Consider the following 22434-nt stretch of genomic DNA (forward strand, 5'->3'; position numbering starts at 1 on the left):
ATTTAAATTGACATGGTATAGGCCTATATGGATCATCACATTTGCTGCCATTTGAGTTGGGGCTGGGTGATATGGCCTAAAAATCATATCTCGATTTTTCTTTCTCCAAACTTTATTACTTTTTCTAATTAAGTTTTGTTGCACAATTAAAGGTCAATACACTCCATGTAAAATTATACCTAGGCTAAATATAAGCCTTCCACAACCGTAAGAACCACTAATGATTTTTATCAAAATAAACTCAGTAAAAAAATAAGCGTCCCTTTTTCAGGACCCTGTCTTTCAAAGATAATTCGTAAAAATCCAAATAACTTCGCATATGACCGATTTGTTTTTATAATTTAAAAAAAAAAATATTTTTTTATTTTAATATTTTTGAATATTTTTTTTATATATACAGTTTAAAAAAAAAAAAAAATTCTTCTGTTGGCCCAAACCTCAAATGCAAATAGCAAGTCTCAACTAATTCCCCAACAACAAGCAGTTATCTTTTGTCGTTGTTGTGAGTGGCAGGGGGAGGGGCTTGGTGTCTGTGCGAGTGGGAAGGTGCATACAGGACAGAAGGGGTGAAGGAGACCAAAAAGATGTAGAATGCCCCTAAACAAACATATATAAAAAATCTTGATTCTTGCGATTACAGCAATTTAGAACATCGTGCTAAAACATATACATTTGAATTAATCAAATTAATTTGATATTTCGCCCAGACATAATTTGAGTCCAACCCATTTTTATTCTGGGCTTTGGCTGCTCTGCAATGGGACAGCCTACAATCCCTCCCTAAACACGGTGCCTCGTCCACAACCATCCAATTCATGATCTCTGTTGGTCTCGAAGTAATGGCTTTATGTGTAGTTCCAGTAAGGAGAGGAGAGATGCCTGGTGCTGATGTGGTCTGTGGAGATGCTGCTGTGTCGTTTGGCCTGAGTCGGCTAGGGAGTAGTGGCCAGCCGCTCATGGTTTGGACCCCATTGGATGCGTCCCAAATGGCAAAGTATTCTCTATATAGTGCTCTACTTTTGATCAAAGCCCTATCGGCCCTGGTCAAATGTTTTGCACTACACGTTGAATAGGGGACCATTTGGGAAGCAGGTTTCTGTCTGTAGACGGCCAGTCTGGTGTGTGTTGGCAGAGGGCAGCAGCCAGCCTGGTTTAGACTGGTGTAGAGTTTGGCATTGAGACTGCAAGACTGGTGTGGAGGTGGAGGTGACCAACCTTGTTGACAGACCTGTCTGGATTCAGCTGAGAGATGGGGGGATGGAGGAACGCTCTTGAAGTGTGTCTGTGGGGGACAGAGGAAAGGGGGTGTGTGTGTGTGTGGTTGGTTGGGGAGGTGTTAAATTCATCTCCAGTGGGGTTCATGACCCCTGCTGTGCCTCTCCCTGCTGGTCCTCTCTCTCACTGGGTCGTGAGTCACTAGGCTAATGCGGTGAGTGTAACTGGCGAGACCCCCCCCCCCACAAAAAAAACTCCTCCAGACCGTCAAAAACACCAATCATTAAAGCCACGCGGGCGCTAAATTTAGCCGCCTCTCTGCTTGCGGACATCTGTCATGACGCTGAAGGAGGTAGTCATGGCTCCTAGTGCTAATTTGTTGTTTCTCGCTCACTCACTCAATTCAAGGGCTTTATTGGCATGGGGAAACATATGTTAACATTGCCAAAGTAAGTGAAGTAGATAATAAACAAAAGTGAAATAAACAATAAAAATGTACATTGAATATTACACTCACAGAAGTTCCAAAAGAATATAAGACATTTCAAATGTCATGTCATACAGTGTTGTAACGATGTGCAAATAGTTAAAGTGCAAAAGGGAAAATAAATAAATATAGGTTGTATTTACAAGGGTGTTTGTTCTTCACTGGTTGCCCTTTTCTTGTGGCAACAGGTCACACATCTTGCTGCTGTGATGGCACACTGTGGTATTTCACCCAGTAGATATGGGAGTTTATCAAATTGGGTTTGTTTTTTAATTCTTTGTGGATTTGTGTAATCTGAGGGAAATATGTGCCTCTATGGTCATACATTTGGCAGGAGGTTAGGAAGTGCAGCTCAGTTTCCACCTCATTTTGTGGGCAGTGTGCACATAGCCTGTCCTCTCTCTCTCTCTCTCTCTCTCTCTCTCTCTCTCTCTCTCTCTCTCTGTGTCTCTGTGTCTCTGTTTCTCCCTCGCTCTCCAGCCTCCTGTAGTGTAGCCTTAAGTCAACATGAGCCTTTTTGAAATGTACGACGACACTTTCAGAATTCAGTTAAATCCGTTGAAGTTGTCAGTTTGTTTTCCCCTCTACTTAAGTCGTATGTTTTTTTTCTCATCCTAAATGGCCTTGAGACTTGATGCGGGCAGCAGCACTGTAGCAGCAGCACTGTAGCAGCAGCACTGTAGCAGCAGCACTGTAGCAGCAGCACTGTAGCAGCAGCACTGTAGCAGCAGCACTGTAGCAGCAGCACTGTAGCAGCAGCACTGTAGCAGCAGCACTGTAGCAGCAGCACTGTAGCAGCAGCACTGTAGCAGCAGCACTGTAGCAGCAGCACTGTAGCAGCAGCAGTTTCATGCTCATCACTTTCATTGGCGGTTAGTGACGTTTAAGATAAGGCAGGACAATGATTTTATTTTTTTATGAGCACGGCCTTCAATTACAGCATATTGGATGACTGTCATTCATATTCCATTCACCCAGCTCAATGTAACAGTGATACGTTTAGGCTACTACATGATACTCAAATGTTCCTATACCCATCATGAGGTTGCTACAACCTAGCCTATGAATGAAAGTTTACAACGTAGGTGCACACAGGTCGAGAGAACAATTCGAGTAATCAAGGTGACAAACAGTGACATTCAATACCGCTTTTCACACTTGCCTGCATCGATACTAAACACAAATATAAACGCAACATGTAAAGTTTTGGTTTCATGAGCTGAAATAAAAGATCCCAGAAATCTTCCATATGCACAAAAAGCTTATTTCTCTCAAATTTTGTTAACAAATTTGTTTACATCCCTTTTAGTGAGCATTTTTCCTTTGCCAAGATAATATAATCTATCCACCTGACAGGTGTGGCATATCTGATGCCACACCTGTCAGGGCTGATTCCTGATTAAACAGCAAGATCATTATACAGGTGCACCTTGTGCTGGGGACAATAAAAGGTCACTCTAAAATGTGCAGTTTCATCACACAACACAATGCCACAGATGTCTTGTTGTGAGGGAGCATACAATTGGCATGCTGACTGCAGTAATGTCCAACAGAGTGGTTATCAGAGTATTTAATGTTAATTTCTCTACCATAAGCCGCCTCCAACACCACTTTAGAGAATTTGGCAGTATATCCAACTGGCCTCACGACCATATGTAACCACGCCAGCCCAGGACCTCCACATCTGACTTCAAACCTGTGGGATTGTCTGAGGGGGAGGGTGGGTGCTGAGGAGTATTTGTGTCTGCAATAAAGTCCTTTTGTGGGGGAAAAAACGAATTCTGATTGGCTGGGCCTGGCTCCCAGGTGGTTGGGCCTATGCGCCCCGTCCCAGGCATTTGAAATCCATAGATTTGGGCCTAATGAATTTATTTAAATTGACTGATTTCTGTATTTCTGCGTCCAGCCGACGCTTGGCATTGTGCATTGTGATCTTAGGCTTGGCTGCTCTGCCATGGAAACCCATTTCGTGAAGCTCCCAACTAACAATTATTGTGCTGACGTTGCTTCCAGTGGCAGTTTGGAACTCCTGTAGTGAGTGTTGCAACTGAGGAGATTTTTACACACGACACGCTTCAGCACTTAGCGGTCCCGCTCTGTGAGCTTGTGTGGCCTACCACTTCGAGGCTGAGCCGTTGTTGTTCCAAGATGTTTCTACTTCACAATAACAGCACTTACAGTTGACCAGGGCAGCTCTAATAGCGCAGACATTTTATAAACGGACTTGTTGGAAAGGTGGCATCCTATGCTGGTGCATCGTTGAATGTCACTGAGCTCTTCAGTAAGTTGATTTTACTGCCAATGTTTGTCTGATTGCATGGCTGTATGCTCTATTTTATACACCTGTCAGCAATGGGTGTGGCTGAAATAGCCAAATCCACTAATTTGAAGGGGTGTCCACATACTTTTGTAAATATAGTGTATGTTTATCCCTGTTCCATTTGCTTCTGTTTTTAAGAAACACTTTAACACAATCGGCAGAATGAATACACCCCTGATCACACGCAAACACAGTTCACTTTCATAGCATGATAATTTTGCTTGTTGTATAATTCCTTCTCGCATCTACACGCTCTCCTCCTCTCACCTTTTCCCTTCGCTTGTGGACTTCAGTGCACAACACATCAGCTGTCTGTGACCAGGCGAAAAACCTTTCCAAGCCAAACCTTCATTTCATATCCGCTAACTGCTACATACACAGCCTACATCGTTGCCACCATATTCACTAATGTCATAGCAGACATAGCTACTAAAACGAATGAGTTTGTAAACCCATTACAATCATGCAGTACAGTGTACAGTCAGCAAGCAGTTTAGCAGTTACACCGGCGGGCCCCGGTGGCAATAAATTAATATATCAGCAAGCTTAGCTTGACTTGGAAGAGTTGGTGTTGGATAGCCTTAGCCAGCTAGCTAACATAGCGTCCCTCCCTGTTTGAGCCAGCTGTTTTAAGTAGGCTAAACTAGCTAGTTGCATTCGATAGCTAAATATACAACTAAATATACGTAGCTACCTCTTTCTCGCTCTCTTACTTCACTTTCATTTTTAAAGAAATCAATTTGTTCAAAACTGTTCAACTATTATCTTTCTCTTGAGTCTACTACTCACCTCATTGTATGCACTGCAGTGCTAGCTAGCTGTAGCTTATGTTTTCTATACTAGATTTAGTTCATGCTGCAAGATAGGTTGGAGGCCGTCGTCTGGAAGTTGTCATAATTACTGTATAAGTCTATGGCACTGGTCCGATTCATTTATTTATTTATATATATATATATATATATTGTACTTATTCTTTTACCACAATGCTGAATGCTAATTTCCTCAAAACAATAACAAAATGCGCCTGGGAGTGGCCAGTCACCTTTCGGGGATCTCAGCTTCGAGGGTGGCCAGTTTGCGTGACGCTTTTCATTCAAGTATGCGTATGTTTCTGCAGACAAAGTGTTCTCCAGTCTGTTTCTGCTCTCTTGACAACTCCTTATGGACTTTATCATGCCAAAAAAAAATGGTTTGGCTTGACAATGACTATGGAGTAGGCAAAAGCACAAATAGATATGGGACCAGGCTATAACAGTAGTGCATCACATAGGGTGCCATTGGGGAAACAACCCTCCATCTTGGTGCGGTTTGGTCTGGTGTGCATTTAGCTACGTTCCCATTTCCATACCGTCACTATCCTCAACTCACATCTACCACGTTCCCATTTCCATACCGTCACTATCCTCAACTCACATCTACCACGTTCCCTTTTCCATACCGTCACTATCCTCAACTCACATCTACCACGTTCCCATTTCCATACCGTCACTATCCTCAACTCACATCTACCATGTTCCCATTTCCATACCGTCACTATCCTCAACTCACATCTACCATGTTCCCATTTCCATACCGTCACTATCCTCAACTCACATCACCACGTTCCCATTTCCATACCGTCACTATCCTCAACTCACATCTACCACGTTCCCATTTCCATACCGTCACTATCCTCAACTCACATCTACCACGTTCCCTTTTCCATACCGTCACTATCCTCAACTCACATCACCACGTTCCCATTTCCATACCGTCACTATCCTCAACTCACATCTACCACGTTCCCATTTCCATACCGTCACTATCCTCAACACAAGGTAGGTGATTATAAAGGTGAGCGAGACCAGGTGAGTCAGTCAAACCTGCACACATTCCTGTTGCGGTGAGGCAGATTTACATTACTGAGGTGAACAGTGTTCTGCTCTGCAGATCTCTCCCTCTCTCTCTGTGTGTGTGTGTGTGTGTGTGTGTGTGGTGTGATTTGTAATCCCTCTCGGCCTGTCATCCCCTCCTTCCCCATGTCATCACTTAAGCACTAGATTGGAGGTAATGAGAACCCTGCTCGCTACAAAACATAACTCCTATCCATCCTGGGTTTACATCCTTACTCAGCTACAGAGAGGTGTGTGTGTTTCTTTACCTGATGATGCTGACGTAAGTAGCTGTAGGTCATTGAGCTGCCCTATCCCTGACCGTTACTGCTGTGTACAGGACGAGTGCTGGGAACGACACTGTCCTCCTGTCATTATTATCATACCCGCTTGACAAGCCCCTGCCAGGGAGTCGCTCATCCTCAGCACTAAACACACATACACCATCTCGTATGTGTGTACTGTATACTATTCTACTGTTTCTTAGTCCGTTCCGCTCCGACATCGCTCATCCATATGTATGTAGTCTTAATTCATTCCTTACTTAGATTTTGTGTGTGTTGGGTATATGTTGTGTACTTTGTTCGATACTACTTGTTAGGTATTACTGCACTGTCGGAGCTAGAAGCACAAGCATTTCGCTACACCCTCAATAACATCTGCTAATCATGTGTATGTGACCAATAACATTTGATTTGATTTCCACAACACACTGTTTGATATAAGAGAGGGAGGGAAAGGGGAATAAAGGGAGAGGGGGAAGAGAGGAAACTGGGGTGGAAGTAGAGATGTGGGGCAAAGAGGGAGGGAGGGAGAGCGAGAGAGGGGTGGGGTGAAATGAGAGATGGATGGGTAAGGGGGGGGGAGAGCGAGCGGGGGGGGGGGGGAGAGCGAGGGGTGGGGTGAAATGAGAGATGGATGGGTAAGGGGGGGGAGAGAGAGAGGAGTGGACATTAAAAGCAGGGACCTTGTAATTCTGTTTCCCTGACATTAATTAGCTGTGGTTGGGTTGTATAAACACGGCAGTAAAAATGAATCACTGACACACCCTCTCCTCTGCTGCTGGGTGTTGGAGAGCAAACAGGAGATCATCCGGACTGTCCTCCCCCAGTTCTGCTCTGCTGCTGGGTGTTGGAGAGCAAACAGGAGATCATCCGGACTGTCCTCCCCCAGTTCTGCTCTGCTGAAGAGGAGGAGGATGGTTCGTCTTGGCCTCGGCTCACTGTCTGAGACACACACACACTTTCTCTTTGCTCTCTCTGTCCCACACACACACTTTCCGTCCCACACGCACTGTCTCACACACACTCGCTACATTGCATTATTTATTTGCGCTGGCAGACACCCTGGTCGACCAAGGCGACTTTCACCCGGCTGTCCGCCTGGGTTTTTACATATGGCCTTTTCATATACAGCCTAGCACTTACTGGGGCTGCTGCATTCGCTTTCTCAGCTTCTCCACATTAATCCCAGGAAGAGAAAGAGCTCTTCTAGATAAAGGATTGCGGCCCAAATGGCACCTTTTCCCCCTATAGTGCACTACCTTTGACTAGAGCCCTATGGGCCCCGATCAAAAGCAGTGCACTGAAAAGGGAATAGGGTGCCATTTGGGACTCATCCAGAGAAATCTATCCTTCCTGCCCTCCGGTCATAAAGGTCAACTCCCCTGTGACCTAACCATTACTCCCTCTCTATCTCTACTCCCTTCCTCTTCATTTAGCTTTCTCCAGTCTCTCATTCAGCTGTCTTTCAACTCTCTCGCTCCCGCTCTGAGACACTTATCCTCCCTCTCTCTGTTTATCAACTCCCAGTATCCCTCCCCCTGTTTCTGAAGTAAGAAGAAAAAAACCGCACTAGGAGTCCTTGGTTATATCTATGCGTGTGCTAGTGAGAGCATCAGCAGAGGAATGGAGGGTAACGGAGAGAGGGAGGGAAGATGTAGGAAGGGATAGGTACAGGCAGCTAGCTAATAAAGCAGGGGATAAGCAGGGGCTTCTTAAGGAATGATAACGTGTATAATGAAGTGGGTGTCAAAGCTGATCTGCCAGCCTGGTTGGATAATGCTCTGCATGGCATGGTGGGCCCGTGCCTTATGTCCTTGAGGAAGGTTGGTGTAGGTTTGGGGATCAGTGCGTCTTATGGGACTGATCACATCAGTGTTGCTCCGCAGGCCCCCGGCCAGGCCACAGGGTTGAGACTCTCTGGGCTCATCCCAAATGGGACCCTATTCTCTTTTGTAGTGCACTACTTTTGACCAGGGCCCCAATGGGTAGTGCACTATAAACGGAATAGGGTGCCATTTGGGACAAAGCCCCTCGCCTCACCCTGGGCTCTGAGGCACAGAGCATCCTGAAGCCCAGCTCTTTCTTTTCTTTTTAATTTCCTATGAAATCTGACAAAGTTGTTGGTCTGCCGGTGGCCTTTCGTCGGATGTTGAAATTGAAATCGCCCGTTTTATGCAGGCTTTGCATACACAAAGACTGTGTAGCGTCAGTTGTAGCGGTTATTTGACCTGGGCTACCGGATATCAACACCACTGCCACCTGCAACAGTACAACAGTGATCGCCATGTGACTTTGGTTCGTTTTGTGCTTACAATATCAGTCTAAAGGACTGCCCTTTTCATACAACGTGAAGCTTTTTCCCCAAATGACACCCTATTCCCTTTATAGTGCACTACCCATAGGGCCCTGGTCAAAAGTAGTGCACTATAAAGAGAATAGGGTGCCGTTTGGGATGCACCCAGTGACACAGTTACAATGACGATTCCCTGTTGACGATGCTTTTTGAGTTTGAGAACTGCCATACCAATGGAAGTTATTGGTATGGTGATAATTTGACTGTGACTGAAACTCTTTCTGTTGTGTTTCTCCATGTGTCAATTTGAGTGAAACCTCGTTTCTCTCGCTGTGTTCTGTCAGGTGTTCTTTATAGCGTTAGTTGTAAAGTAGTGCTGAGTGATTCACTTCTTTTTTGTTGTTGTTGTATTAAACAACTAATTGACCGATATGGATTCAGTTACTTAAATTCTATTTAGTTCGTGTTTTTTTTTTGTGAGCCCAATGTGCCGATTCTCTCTAGAGTGAAATCGAATCATTCATGAGAGAAATTAAGTCAAGAACTATGTGGGATACCGGTTTGAAGGCAGATGTAATTTTCATTAAGAAAGTATTCAACCTAGTTCAGTGCAGAAACGTGATAATTAACTACAATGACAATAATCCATTGCACCTGTTCTTGTCCGAGCCGGACAAACTTAGGCCTGCTACGTTAGGTTACATGCAGACCGCATGAAAGAGGAATGTACACAACACAATGAGGAGAGAGCTAGAGAAGGTTTGTGAAAGTATGCCTTATCTACTTGGAAGAACTAGTAAAATGATTTTAGACAGCTCTGCAGCATACTTAGGCAGGCTAGCCTAGCTAAATAGGATGACTAAAGACAGTACAGTATGGGGAGCACATAGATAACGTTAGGTTTGGCTGGCTGCTACTGACTGAGCAGAGATGAGATGATGAAAAATAATAAAGTAATCAAATAAAAAGTAAGTAATATTCACAGAAATATTTTATTTCATAGTCATTCCCAATGTATCTATTGATGTCTACCCAATGTGAACCTGACAGAGACAATGGAATATTTTCAATGTTTTGGCAATTAAATGTTCACTATTTTTGGCTTTGGAATTTCCATTTAAAAAGCTGTAAAATATTTTCTGTTGTTATTTCCTCCTTTTTTTCCTTCTTTTTAAACGGAACCAATCTCAAACACTAATCACTCAGCACTATTGTAAAGGCTCTTTCACCTGGGCTACTTTACACCCCCTTCGACAATACTTAGTTCCCCAAATGATGTCATTGCGTCGTCTTTGTGCTCACAATATGACCCTAAAGTTGACCTACATGGACTGCCCCCCCATACAACGGGCAGCCTGCGTGATGGTAATGTTTAGGTTGCAATGTTTAGCCTGAAACCTGTCATGTTTTCTCAAATTCAAACTGCTATACAGATGTAAATGATTGTTATCATAATCATTTGACTCAAACGCTCTCGCTTTGCGTTGTGAATGGTGTCCGTATGACTGAAACTCTTCCTGTCTGTGTGTGTTTCCGGTCAGGTGTTTCGGACGGACTTCATCACGGCCATGAAGCTGCCAGACTCGGCCCAGCTGGGCCCTGATGACTTCTACGTGCTGTCAGACCCCTGGAGACAGGAGTGGGAGAAGGGGGTCCAGGTTCCCGCCAGCGTAGACGCCATCCCAGAACCCGTCGTCAGGTAGGGAGGATGTTTACTGTTTTAGGGCTCTATAAAATCACCTGATTCCATTGTGTTTTCTCCATTTTGTTTTTCCAGGGTTCTGTTCTGTTAGGTTTTCGCTTTTAAAATCCCCCCCTAAAATTTCAATAGAAAAACAATGCTTAAACCACATCAGGAGACTACTTTTGAGCTCTAGGGAAAATGTGAGACGAATTCCATTGCACACCTAGCAAGAGGCTGTTGTTTAGTGATTTGTTTTTGTAGCGCCCATGTGATGGTAGAGTTTGCAAAGCAAAACCTAGCCACTGGATGCAAATAATCATGATATCATTCTGCAAGGTAAGCATAGGCTACTTTGTTGGTAACATTTTAATTGAGAAGGTTTTTGGGAACGCCTTTCCATGTACCAGAATATTTTTCATGTGCCTCATTGCTGATGACTACAGGAAGTGCCAGCTGCACGGGGGAATTCTGTTTGCCTGTTCAGAAAGTTGCAGGAATCACATTCTGTTCATATCTTATGATTAGACTTGGGCAAATTTTAAAGAAATATTCAATTCATTTAGTTTATTCCCTACTAAGTTCAATACATTTTAGAATATTGTTGAATTCCATTTTTGTGCCCTACTGTTTGAATGCTTTCCCTGCTCTGATAACCAATGAAAAACAACCGCACTTTAACCACACCCTGAACCCTCACACACCAATAACACTGTTTGAATGCTTTAATTTATTCTGATACAACTCTGATAGGTAAAGGTGTGTGGTTGTGAGGCAGAGGTAGAGTGGGGGTGGAGAAGTCCCAACAAAGGGACTGGGTCACAAGGAAACATCAACAAACCTCTGCTTTACTCTCATTCTGCTCATACAGGAAACACAATGTGTCCTATCACACGCTAAAAGGACCGCCGTTGGGAAACACTGCAGAGGACACAATCTCATTCACACACACACACACACACATACACACACACATATACACACACACACACAGACCTGCATGCTTAGCTTCAGTGTAACGTTGCAGCATGTTGCGTTGCCCGGCTCTTGGCTATGATCATCTCCCACAGACAGACGGGTGTGTGGAAGAATCAGAGCCCCCCCCCACACACACACACACACACACACATGCCCCATTCCCCACCACACACATTTGACAGGTTTTACTGGAAGAGATCACAGCAGCACCATGTGTTCTAGAGGTCAGGTCAGCTGCATTGTGAGAAAGGGTTTGTAGTGGGCCCTTAAGTGCTGCTCAGTGTCCAGGGATCGTAGGATCACCCACCAACGAGGGTTCCTAGGCTCTGGGAACATGGAGATGTTGGTCGGAGTTCGTCAGATGGGGTGGGGTCTACACAGACTGGGTTGTAGAGTGAGGATGGGAGACTGGGGCGCACGCAACACACACTCATGCGGAGACACACACACACACACACACACACACACACACGGAGTGTGGCAGAGGTAGAGTGGGGGTAGAGAAGTCACACCAAAGGGACCGGGTCACAGGGAAACATCAACAAACCTCAGTGCTTTACTCTCCTGGTCATGCAGGAAACACAATGTGGGAAGATGGATTGGATAGATGAGATGTGTGTAGAGCTGGATAGATAGCCTAGTGGTTAGAGCGTTGGGCCACTAACCGAAGGGATCCAATCCCCGAGCTGTCTTTCTGCCCCTGAACAAGGCAGTTAACCCACTGTTCCCCGGGAGGCCGTCGTTGTAAATAAGACTTTGTTCTTAACGGACTTAGTTAAATAAAAATGAATTAAAAAAGGTACAAATTAGGAGAGGAACAGATAAGGGTAACTAGATAAATGGGTGGATAGATGCACAAATTAGCACGTTCTTGCCTTGATTTATTTAGAATGTGGGGAGATGCAGGGATAGATGGTTGAAGGTAGATAATAAGTGAGTTGACTGCACTTAGAAATAATGGCATCTTCCAAAAATTGTGGAAAGGAAAAGCTGCAGGGCCTGTCGGTCTCAGCTAGCCTTGCGTTCTCTCTCGGGCTCGCAGTCCTCTTCTCTTCCACCGCGCGGCCTCGCTCTGTCTGTACGAGCTCACTGTGCCGTCGTGGTTTCCGATAAACACTTAATGGTCGAAGAGAGAGACCGAGATGGCTCGGTCCCTGTGTTTGTGCTCCTTTTCAGAGAGAGAGAGAGACCCCCACTCCCTTGGCCAAGTGGAAGTAATTAGCCGTTGCATAACAGTCTCATTCGGCAGACAGAGAATGACGAATTGGCACGCTCTCTTTAGCCTCAGTCCCCATTGAAACGCAGGGGAACGAAATCATTACATGTACGAGAACCTTCTTTTCTCCTAATGAGAAAAGGCTTGACGCCGCAGCAGCAAAGGCAGGTTTTCTTCTTCTTCTGTTGACTGTGGTGGCGGCGAACTGGAAACCATCATACTTCGAAAGACTTTGTCTTTTGCTTTGGCCTGAGGAGAAGAGGAGAGGAAAACCGAACAGTAGCTGAGAGAAAGGGCGAGCGAGTGCATGGCTTGGTGGCTCAGTGGGGAGATGAAATACGTTTGGGGTTCAGAGGTCTAGAGAGCCGAGGAGCAGGGCCATGGCCTAGGAAACGAGCATTGGTTCCCCAGGGAACAACCTCCTCCCAGTCCTAGGCTACGTCCCAAATGGCACCCTATTCGGTATAGTGCACTAACTGTGGCCAGAGCCTTTGATCAGCTCAAGGCTGCATCCGCTCCCAGCAGACCAGGCTTGAAGTCACAGTGCACTATTTTATGTCCACTTCAACAACTGGAACCTCCCCAAACTCCTTCCATGATGATGATTGGCATTATAAAGAGACGGGCTTTCGGCCAAAGATGAGCATGGGTCAAGGGGGTTTTAAAAACCCACTGTTCTGTACCACATCATTACCAAACTGACTGGTTCTGCCTGGCCTGGGTCACTGGGTTCAGGATTGACTGAGCTTGGCTTGCTGCTCTCTGGCCTGGCTCTGCTTGGCTTGGTAATGGTAACTCTGACCGCAGCCTGCCTGCTGTCTGTCTAATCCCAGTGCCTGGTTTCCAGAGCAAACCTGGGTTCAATACTATTTGAAAACTTTCAAAATAGTTTGTTTGCTTTAGTCAGCCTGGAGTGCGGGGGGTGGGGTCCATATGCGTCAGGAAGCTCAATCAAGCCCAGCTAAAGTATTAGAAGTGGTTTTGAATAGTATTTGAACCCAGGTGTGGTCTCCTGTTCTCCAGAGCTGCTGTGCAGACCAGGCTTTGTTAGAGTCCAGTCATGCTGTTGTAAGCTCTCTCACCAGGGTGGCTGAATGGAGGGGCGCCATCACTTCTAGGCCTATACTCTCCTGTTAACTATGTCACAGGGATGCCCCCTCCTTTCATTGTCTTATCTATGGCTTGGTGAACTCTGGCTCAATCCCACATCCACCCCTTGCCCCTACCCCCTATGCACTGAAAATAATGGATCATTTTAAGCAATACGAAGGTAAATATGCTCAGGTTTGGATTCTCTGGTCACTTTTTCTATTTGAGCCAGTAACCCATCAGTGGATTAGTGGACCTCGCTGTAGTGGTACACCACCTATTGAGTTGAAGACTGGTTTAGTAAAACGGGAGATGAAATCCATGCGAGCTGTGCTTGGAATCATAAGCACATAGATCACTGAAAGTAGGCTATACAGTCATTTGTATTACATCCTAAAGCACAACATTCTCCAGTGTGTGTGTGTGTGTGTGTGTGTGTGTGTGGTGGGGGGGGGGGTGTTTTACAGTTGTGATCCCTTGGGTTGTGTGCATTTAGTTGCGCGCGTGTAGTGTTATTGGATCTCTAAGCAAGGAAAAGCAGTCCTCCCACCCAAAGCAGTGTGCATGCCACAGCTATGAATCCACCCTACAGACACAGACACACACACACACACACCCTCCACACCAGTACTTGCGGTTGGACCCGTGTGACGGATCAAAGCTGTGTGCTATGCATCGTGGGCTGAGCAACATCTGGGGCATTAAAGGGTTCCCTACGAACCCCCCCCATCTGCCTGCCCTCTCTCCTCTGCCTGCATGTGTGTTTCTATGTGAGCTCATTGTGTGTCTGTCTACATGTATGGATCACATGTTGTGCACCCTGCCACCTCAGACATAAAGACTGCTTTAGGGGGAACGCTCTAGTTGTTGATCATCCCACATGAAACAACGGGCAGCTCCGTTGTTATCAGTTCCGCTGCTCCCCTGTGGTGCATGTCTCTGTGGTGTTTTTCTTTGTGGTTTGGTGAGGGGCCCCTCATGCCAATAGCTGTGGCCACTGCGGGCTGTGCAGGTGGCAGCAGGACCTTCAGAGGCTGCGTCCCACATATCGGCCTATTCCCTATGTAGTGCGCTGCTTTTGGCCAGACCCCTGTGGGCCCTATAAAGGGAATAGGGTACTCTTTGGGACACAGCCTCTGCTCTGTTTCGCCTGGGTGACTCATCCTCACTTACTCACTTCCCACTCCTTCTCACAAATGACGCTGTTTCCTGCTCATCAGGGACCAGGAGACCGTTGGTTCAGCAGCCTTTTCCTTTTTTTGTTGAATATCTCTGGTAGGGAGAAGGAGACTAGGGGAGACGCAGGCTCAGAAGTACACACTACACACATGCTAGCTAGCAAGCCAAGCAATCCACAGCGGGTGTTAGCAAAACGGACGAAGCCTATACAACTGTTTCACCTAGGGATGCGCCGATATCCGATATTTTCCTAGCCCTAAAAAAATTATACTTAACATTTTTGCGGCTTTTTAAGCATTCTAGTACAGTTAAATAGTTAACACACACACACGGACAAACTACAGTCCCTGGTTCGAATCCAGGCTGTATCACATCTGTCAGTGATTGTGCGCCGCCCTATGGGACTCCCAATTGGCCCAGCGTCGTCTGGGTTTGGCCGGGGTAGGCCGTCATTGTAAATTAGAATTTGTTCCTAACTGACTTGCCTAGTTAAATAAAAAGGTTACACACACACACAAATACCACCCCACCGACCCCCAAAAAAGTTATTTTGTTGGCATTTACGTGTGTCCCCATTACCAGTAAAACATAATCAAAACCTATTTCTTTCACTTTCTTCCTGTGCTGTTTCGTTGTTCATTTGTTTCATTCTCAGCCAGGATTTCATCACCTATGTCAAGCAGTGAAGTTTCAGCTCTGTCTGTCCGTGGCCTCTCTTCCTTTGTGCGCACTGTCGCTGCGTCCGTTTCCATCTTGTCCAGTTGTCTGTAACATTTCACGTAAACCCTGTTTCTTGTCTGCATCGAAGTAGCGGTCCTTGTACCTAGCATGGAGCATGGTGGTGGCACAGTAAAGAGGCTCAGAGAGAAGGCCACCGACTCGCTTGTTCACACCCTCAAGTACTTTTGTAAGTTTTAACCCCACGGTCTGTGTCGGCGGTTTTGTTGAGCGGGCGTTTCAATCCCACGACAGAGGGTATCACGTCTGCTGCAGACACAGGTTGGTGAGTTTATTTCCCCAGTCAGTTGTTCAAATGGCGCTAGGAGTGTGTTCAAGTTTCCACGTTTCAAACGTGTTCTCAAATACCATTTGAAATGGCAGCAGCGGTATGAGAACCAGCACATTCTTGAACATGCTATACGGCTTTCCTCAGTACCAAATCCACATCGACCCACTGCTGTCAGACTCAGCATGCTCATGGGGCCGACGTCGCTGGTCCAAATGTCAGTCGTGACGTTAATAGCAGTGACGCCCATAGCAAGTAGCTCATAGATGTACATTTCAACAATACTGCGTAACTCTGGTAGGGCAACATCTGAAAAATAGTGTGTACCGGGGCTCAACCAGTCGGCGAAAGCCAACATCATCCACGACATAGGACGGTTGATTGTCAAGGGCAATGAATTCCATTGTCTTGGCGTTGATAGATTTCGCCTTTTGAGTTGTCTCGCTGACGATGTTGGCATTTTTAGCTAATATCGGCCGATTCCGATATGCTCACCGATATATCATGCATCCCTAGTCTCACCAGTCACTTCTCTTTCAAATCCTGTGGTTTGTAGCTAAAAGTTGGATGGCAAGAGGAAACCCCGTCACCTATTGTTGACCGACATAATCCAGGGTTTGAGCTGTAATATTTAATATGAGGTGACAGTACAGAATATACAGTGCATTCGGAAAGTATTCAGACCTTTTCCCTTTTTCCACATTTTGTTATGTTACAGCCTTACTCTAAAATGTGTAAAATGATTTTTTTCCCCCTCATAAATCTACACACAATACCCGATAATGACAAAGGAGGGGGAAAAAAAGGTTTTTGGAAATGTATTTTAAAACAAATTGAAATACCTTATTTACATAAGCATTCAGACCCTTTGCTATGAGACACGACATTGAGATCAGGTGCATCATGTTTCCATTGATAATCCTTGATGTTTTTACAACTTGGAGTCTACCTGCAATTCGGCCTGTGGGAGATTATACTCGCCCCCACATTTTATGTTTGATAAAAACATCAGCAAAATCAGCTCCAAGCCATTTCTATTCTTTATTTTAACCCCTTTCTCGCCCCATTTTCGTGGTAGAAGTCTCCAAGTGATTTAAAATGTTGTAAATCTGTTCCAAAGTATTCCCACACATAATAAAGAGATATACAGTACCAGTCAAGTTTGGACACACCTACTCATTCCAGGGTTTTTCTTTATTTTGACTATTTTCTACATTGTAGAATAATAGTGAAGACATCGAAACTATGAAATAACACACATGGAATCATGTAGTAACCCAAAAAATTATTAAACAAATCAAAATATATTTGAGATTCTTCAAAGTAGCCACCCTGTGCCTTTATGACAGCTTTGCACACTCTTGGCATTCTTTGGGGGAACTCCTTCAAGACTGTTGGAAAAGCATTCCAGGTGAAGCTGGTTGAGAGAATGCCAAGAGTGTGCAAAGCTGTCATCAAGGCAAAGGGTTATTACGTTTGTAGAAATACAAAACTTTCAATCATTCAATGGTATGTCATCACTATACTTTCCATTCCGACATTACATGTATCCATCGCAGTGCTATTCTATACCGTTGAAGAACAGTTCTAGGTCATTGTGCATACCATATGTAGGTCATATGAACTTCATCCACAACGATTTTGGAGCTGTATAGGATTGAGGCCAACACGTCTCTCCCCAGGCTTCCCCAACCAGCTCTCCGGACTTCCGAAGACGAGGTCGCATGCACCCTCACTTATAGCGTTCTTGTCTTCCACCACACACTGCTCTGAGGCCCAGGGCTGTTGCTTTGCGGGTTTCGTCATCCGTCCACTAAAGTCTTTAGCCGGGAGACGACTGTCAGAATTGGAGGTTGTTTTCCTAGCTTTTTGAAGACTAGAACTAGCTAGCTGGTAAATCAGACTTTTCCCAGGAGCCCGTTGGCGAGACCGCCAATATATCTTCCTCTCGCACGAAGGCTCGAAAATGCTCCAATTTAGTCCTGTTTTAATTAAATCTCTAAGCTGGTCATTACTGTAGCAGTGTCGTCTCTCCATCTCTTTTTCAGAAAGCTCCATCAGAGTATTTCTTCCCACAGTTTTAGTCTAGCTGGGCTAGCTAGCTATCTTTAGCTTGGCTTGTTTACTTCTAGTGGGGGTGTAGACAAGGAAGCGTGGGGGGTGTTGCACATGCACATATCGTGCATATGAGAAACAATCAAAAACTTTGCTCAAATTCTGAGCGAATATTGAATTTTACACAGTGGGTCACAGCTCTTTGTTGTGTAGTCTCATCAACTAAACTTCTTCTGTGTGCGATTTTAAAATAATCGGTTCAAGAACATTCATCTGGTGTCATAGAAGCAATTATTGGTACCATCATGATTGTCTTTAAAAAAAAGTTTTATTTACACGAAGATTGATCACGAAGATTGCCATTTTTCCCTTTCACTATAATGGGGGATCCTGTTTTCTGCAAACAGTGCTTGCAGTACCGCGGTCGGCCTTGAACCTCTTGGCTTCGATGAGAGGGGGCAGTCCTTCACCCCTGGTTTACACTTAGGCAGACCGAAAAAAAAAAACCACTTACAGTGGGAAGAAAAAGTATGTGAACCCTTTGGAATTACCTGGATTTCTGCATAAATTAGTCATACAATTTGAAAACATTAAGTCACAACAATAGACAAACACTTCAACTAAACTAATAACACACAAACAATTGTGATTTTTCATGTCTTTATTGAACACACTGTATTCACAGTGCAGGTTTGAAAAAGTATGTGAACCTTTTGGATTTAATAACAGGTTGACCCTCCTTTGGTAGCAGTAACCTCATCCAAACATTTTCTGTAGTTGCGGATCAGACCGGTCAGGAGGGATTTTGGACCATTCCTCTTTACAAAACTGTTTCGGTTCCACAATATTCTTGGGATGTCTGGTGTGAACTGCTCTCTTGAGATGCTGTGGCATGACCTCAATCGGGTTGAGGTCAGGACTGACTGGGCCACTCCAGAAGGCATATTTTCTTCTGTTGAAACCATTCTGTTGTTGATTTACTTCTGTCTTTTGGGTCGTTGTCCTGTTGCATCACCCAACTTCTGTTGAAACTCAATTGGAAGACAGATAGCTTAACATTCTCCTGCAAAATGTCTTGATAAACTTGGGAATTAATGTTTCCGTCGATGACAGCAAGCTGTTCAGGCCCTGATGCAGAATAGCAGCCCCAAACCATGATGCTCCCTCCACCATACTTTACAGTTGGGATGAGGTTTTGATATTGGTGTGCTGTGCCATTTTCTTCTCCACACATAGTGTTGTGTGTTCCTTCCAAACAACTCAACTGTAGTTTCATCTGTCCACAGAATATTTTGACAGTAGCGCTGTGGAACATCCAGATGTTCTTTTGCAAACTTCAGAGGTGCAGCAATGGTTTTTTTTGGACAGCAGTGGCTTCTTCCGTTGTGTCCTCCCATGAACACCATTCTTCTTGTTCGTGTTTTAGGTATGTAGACTCGTCAACAGAGATGCTAGCATGTTCCAGAGATTTCTGTAAGTCTTTAGCTGACACTCTAGGATTCTTCTTAACCTCATTGAGCATTCTGCGCTGTGATCTTGCAGTCATCTTTACAGGACGGCCACTCCTAGGGAGAGTAGCAACAGGGCTGAAATTTCTCCATTTATAGACAGTTTGTGGACTTTATTTTAGAAATACTTTTGTAACCCTTTCCAGCTTTATGCAAGGCAACAATTCTTAATCTTAGGTCTTCTGAGATCTCTTTTGTTTTGAAGCATGGTTCACATCAGGCAATGCTTCTTGTGAATAGCAAACTCACATTTTGTGAGGGTTTTTTATAGGGCAAGGCAGCTCTAACCAACATCTCCAATCTCGTCTCATTGATTGGACTCCAGGTTAGCTGACCTACTTCAATGGAGAAGTCGGTAGCCTAGGGGTTCACATACTTTTTCCAACCTACACTATGAATGTTTAAATAATGTATTCAATAGACAAGAAAAATAGAATAATTTGTGTGTTATTAGTTTAAGGAACACAGAATTTCTATTGTTGTGACTTAGATGAAGATCAGATCAAAGTTGATGTAAAATTTATGCAGAAATCCAGGTAATTCCAAACGGTTCACATACTTTTTCTATGCAGAAAAAATCTCACTCACTACACTTCCTCATCCAGCAAAACATAGCTGGCAACGGGAAGCCATTCTCTTTAATGACCTCATCAGGGATGCCAAAGCACCCTGGCCAGTCACTCTCGCCTCTCCGCTTTAAGGAGAGTAAATGCTGTTTACGAGGGTTGTGTTACTCAGCAGACACCAACGTCTCAGCTCTCTCTTTAAAGAACCAGCCACCCAACACTACCATGCACCGTTTTGCAGTGTTTCGTTTAGCCTCTCCTTCTCCTCTCTTTATTCTCTCCTCCTCCATCTTCCCATTCTCCTCTCCTCCTTCACTCAAGGTTTTGTTGTTTTTTTCTCTTTTCTCTATGAGGTGGCGTAGTCGTGTTTCTTCTTCCTGCTGGTGGCGCCGGTGTTCTGTTTTGCTGCATTGTCCACTACTTTGTTTTGGATGAACTTGTTCTAAGCGTCCGACCGACCGCCTCTCGCTGTGTTTCGGATAGAGGAAGAAAGATTAGAGGGCGAGGGATGACAGAGGAAAGGCATGACGGTAGTGGTTAAAAGTCCACCTTTCAGAGAAATGAAGTGAAGGACTGAACCACAGACCAGACAGACTAAACGCGTGCCACACCGCAACCTTTCTTGAGTTGTTGCAGCTCTATGGTCTGAAAGTGGCATCAATTCCTCTTCCTTGTCTCCCTTCACCTTGCGTACACTTCCTGTTGAATTAGGAACAAGGGAGAGTTTGTTGTTTTGAAAGTCTATTGAAAAAGTTTGATTACTTGCTAGCTACCATTTTGAGTTTGGATCCCGCGACGCAGTTGGCATCAGTTGCTGGGGCCGCTACTATCTGTCCAGTGATCCTGCCAACCAAGGCCGATCTGAGGAGCTACTTGGCGTAGCAGCTAGCCTAGCTGCTAGCTAGCTGTCTATCAAGCTAGCAGGGTTTTCTTGATTGTCCTGGGCTTGTGGCTGTCTAGATCTCTTCTGTTGTTTCCAGTCTTCCCTGCAGCGTACCCTGTCTGGAACTATGAGGTGTAACAGCGTAACCTACATTGCTACCTTGACAAAGATCAAAGCCGACGGGAATACCGTTGGCGACAGTGGTGTCTCTATCACATGTGAGGGATCTTTTTAAACTAACTAAAAGACTTCTACAAGCAGATGTTAACAGTAAGAAAATAGCTTCAAGTGTTGTGTCCAAATACTGATGGAGTCAACTTATAAAATAATGGGCGACCTGACCAGAGAGGTCCAGGACCTGAAGAACAGTTTGCAGTTCTCCCAGGCTCAGCTTGATGAGTTTAATTGCGTACGTCCGCTACGACAAGCTTGTAAATTCGCTCTGGCTTTCTACACCGATTTTCAGTGCACTCTCGTCTGAGTGTGCCAGAGCGTAGAATAACTGACAAATTTACAAACGCTCAACACGCTTTTGAATATGGCTGGTGTCAGTAAACGTTGGCAAAAAAGCGTAAATTGTTGCCAGCAGGACAATTGCAATCACCAATCCTCTGGATAACGTAACATCCTAACCAGCTCTGCTAGGGCAAGTAAAATGGTCAGTGAGCTGTACAGTTTGCTTGGGTGCTTGACTGTTGTTTTTAGGACAAAACGCTCAGATCATCCCTTAAAGAATTCAGGTTTGAACAACACTGAATGGAAGTAGACAAAGAAGAGCTCTCCAATAGGTACCAAAACATTCAAGGATCATTTTCTCAAAAGTTTAAAAGAAACATTAATGTGTTGGAAATTCGAAATAGTTTGCATAGTCTACTTGCATATAGCTCTGTCACACAGATTTACCCCACCAGACATGCCACCAGGGGTCTTTTCAGCCCCCAGGTCCAGAACAAAGTCAAGGAATTATACAGAGCCATGAGTAAGTGGGTGGGTGTGTGCTCCCAATTCTGGGGACGACAAAAGGGTCTCTTTTTTTCCCCCCCCAATCTTAAAATGATAAACATTCAACATTGGCCATGCTGTCAATCCACATTGATTTCTGCCGCGCTCAAAACAACTGTTAACTCGGAACTTGGAAATCTGACTTCACTGAGTTCAAGATGACTGGGAACTCGGGAGAAAACAAGCTCAGTCTGGAAAAATACATTTTGAACGGTCATCCAACTCAGAATTGTAACTCGGGCCTCTTTCTAGAGCTACGACCTGAAGATCACTGACGTCATCATGATTCAACGTAGTTTTTTTTACGAGTTCCTAGTTGTTTTGAAAGCACCATAAATCCAGAGAATGCCAGACTTTGATGACAATTTATCCACAAAGGACTGCCGCGCCACCTTCCTGTTCAAGTGAGCACAGCACAACAAGGTGAGTCCAAAAATGTATTGAATGCTGCTGCATAAATTATGTAATATGCCAGGGAGATGTGTATACTGTAGCTAAGAAAGTAATACTAAGTGTATGTTATGTAGTAAGCTGTTAGTAGCGCATGTGCCTCACCCTAATAATTCGGTCTATTTACTTCTCTTAATTTCGCCTACTGATCTTACTTGGTGGTGCACGTGTAGCCTATAACCTGTTATAGAGAAATGTGATCATTGAATATTGTAAGAGCTTTCATTGTCTGCTTATATGCCCCCTTTATTTATCAAATGTATTTATATAGCCCTTCTTACATCAGCTGATATCTCAAAGTGCTGTACAGAAACCCAGCCTAAAACCCCAAACTGCAAGCAATGCAGGTGT

The 22434-nt window shown here is 44.6% G+C and overlaps 1 protein-coding gene across 5 annotated transcripts in view; it reads left to right on the top strand.

Moving 5' to 3' along the window:
* LOC115148566 (protein Jade-1) overlaps nucleotides 1-22434 on the top strand; it is a gene marked incomplete at its 3' end in the record, with an annotated part of 123268 nt that overhangs the window by 34373 nt on the left and 66461 nt on the right. For all 5 annotated transcript variants that reach the window (XM_029690565.1, XM_029690562.1, XM_029690564.1 and 2 more), the window contains 1 exon segment: nucleotides 10012-10169. In XM_029690565.1, coding sequence (XP_029546425.1) covers nucleotides 10012-10169 — 158 coding nt within the window.

Source organism: Salmo trutta, chromosome 15, assembly GCF_901001165.1.
Source record: "Salmo trutta chromosome 15, fSalTru1.1, whole genome shotgun sequence".
NCBI lineage: Eukaryota > Metazoa > Chordata > Actinopteri > Salmoniformes > Salmonidae > Salmo > Salmo trutta.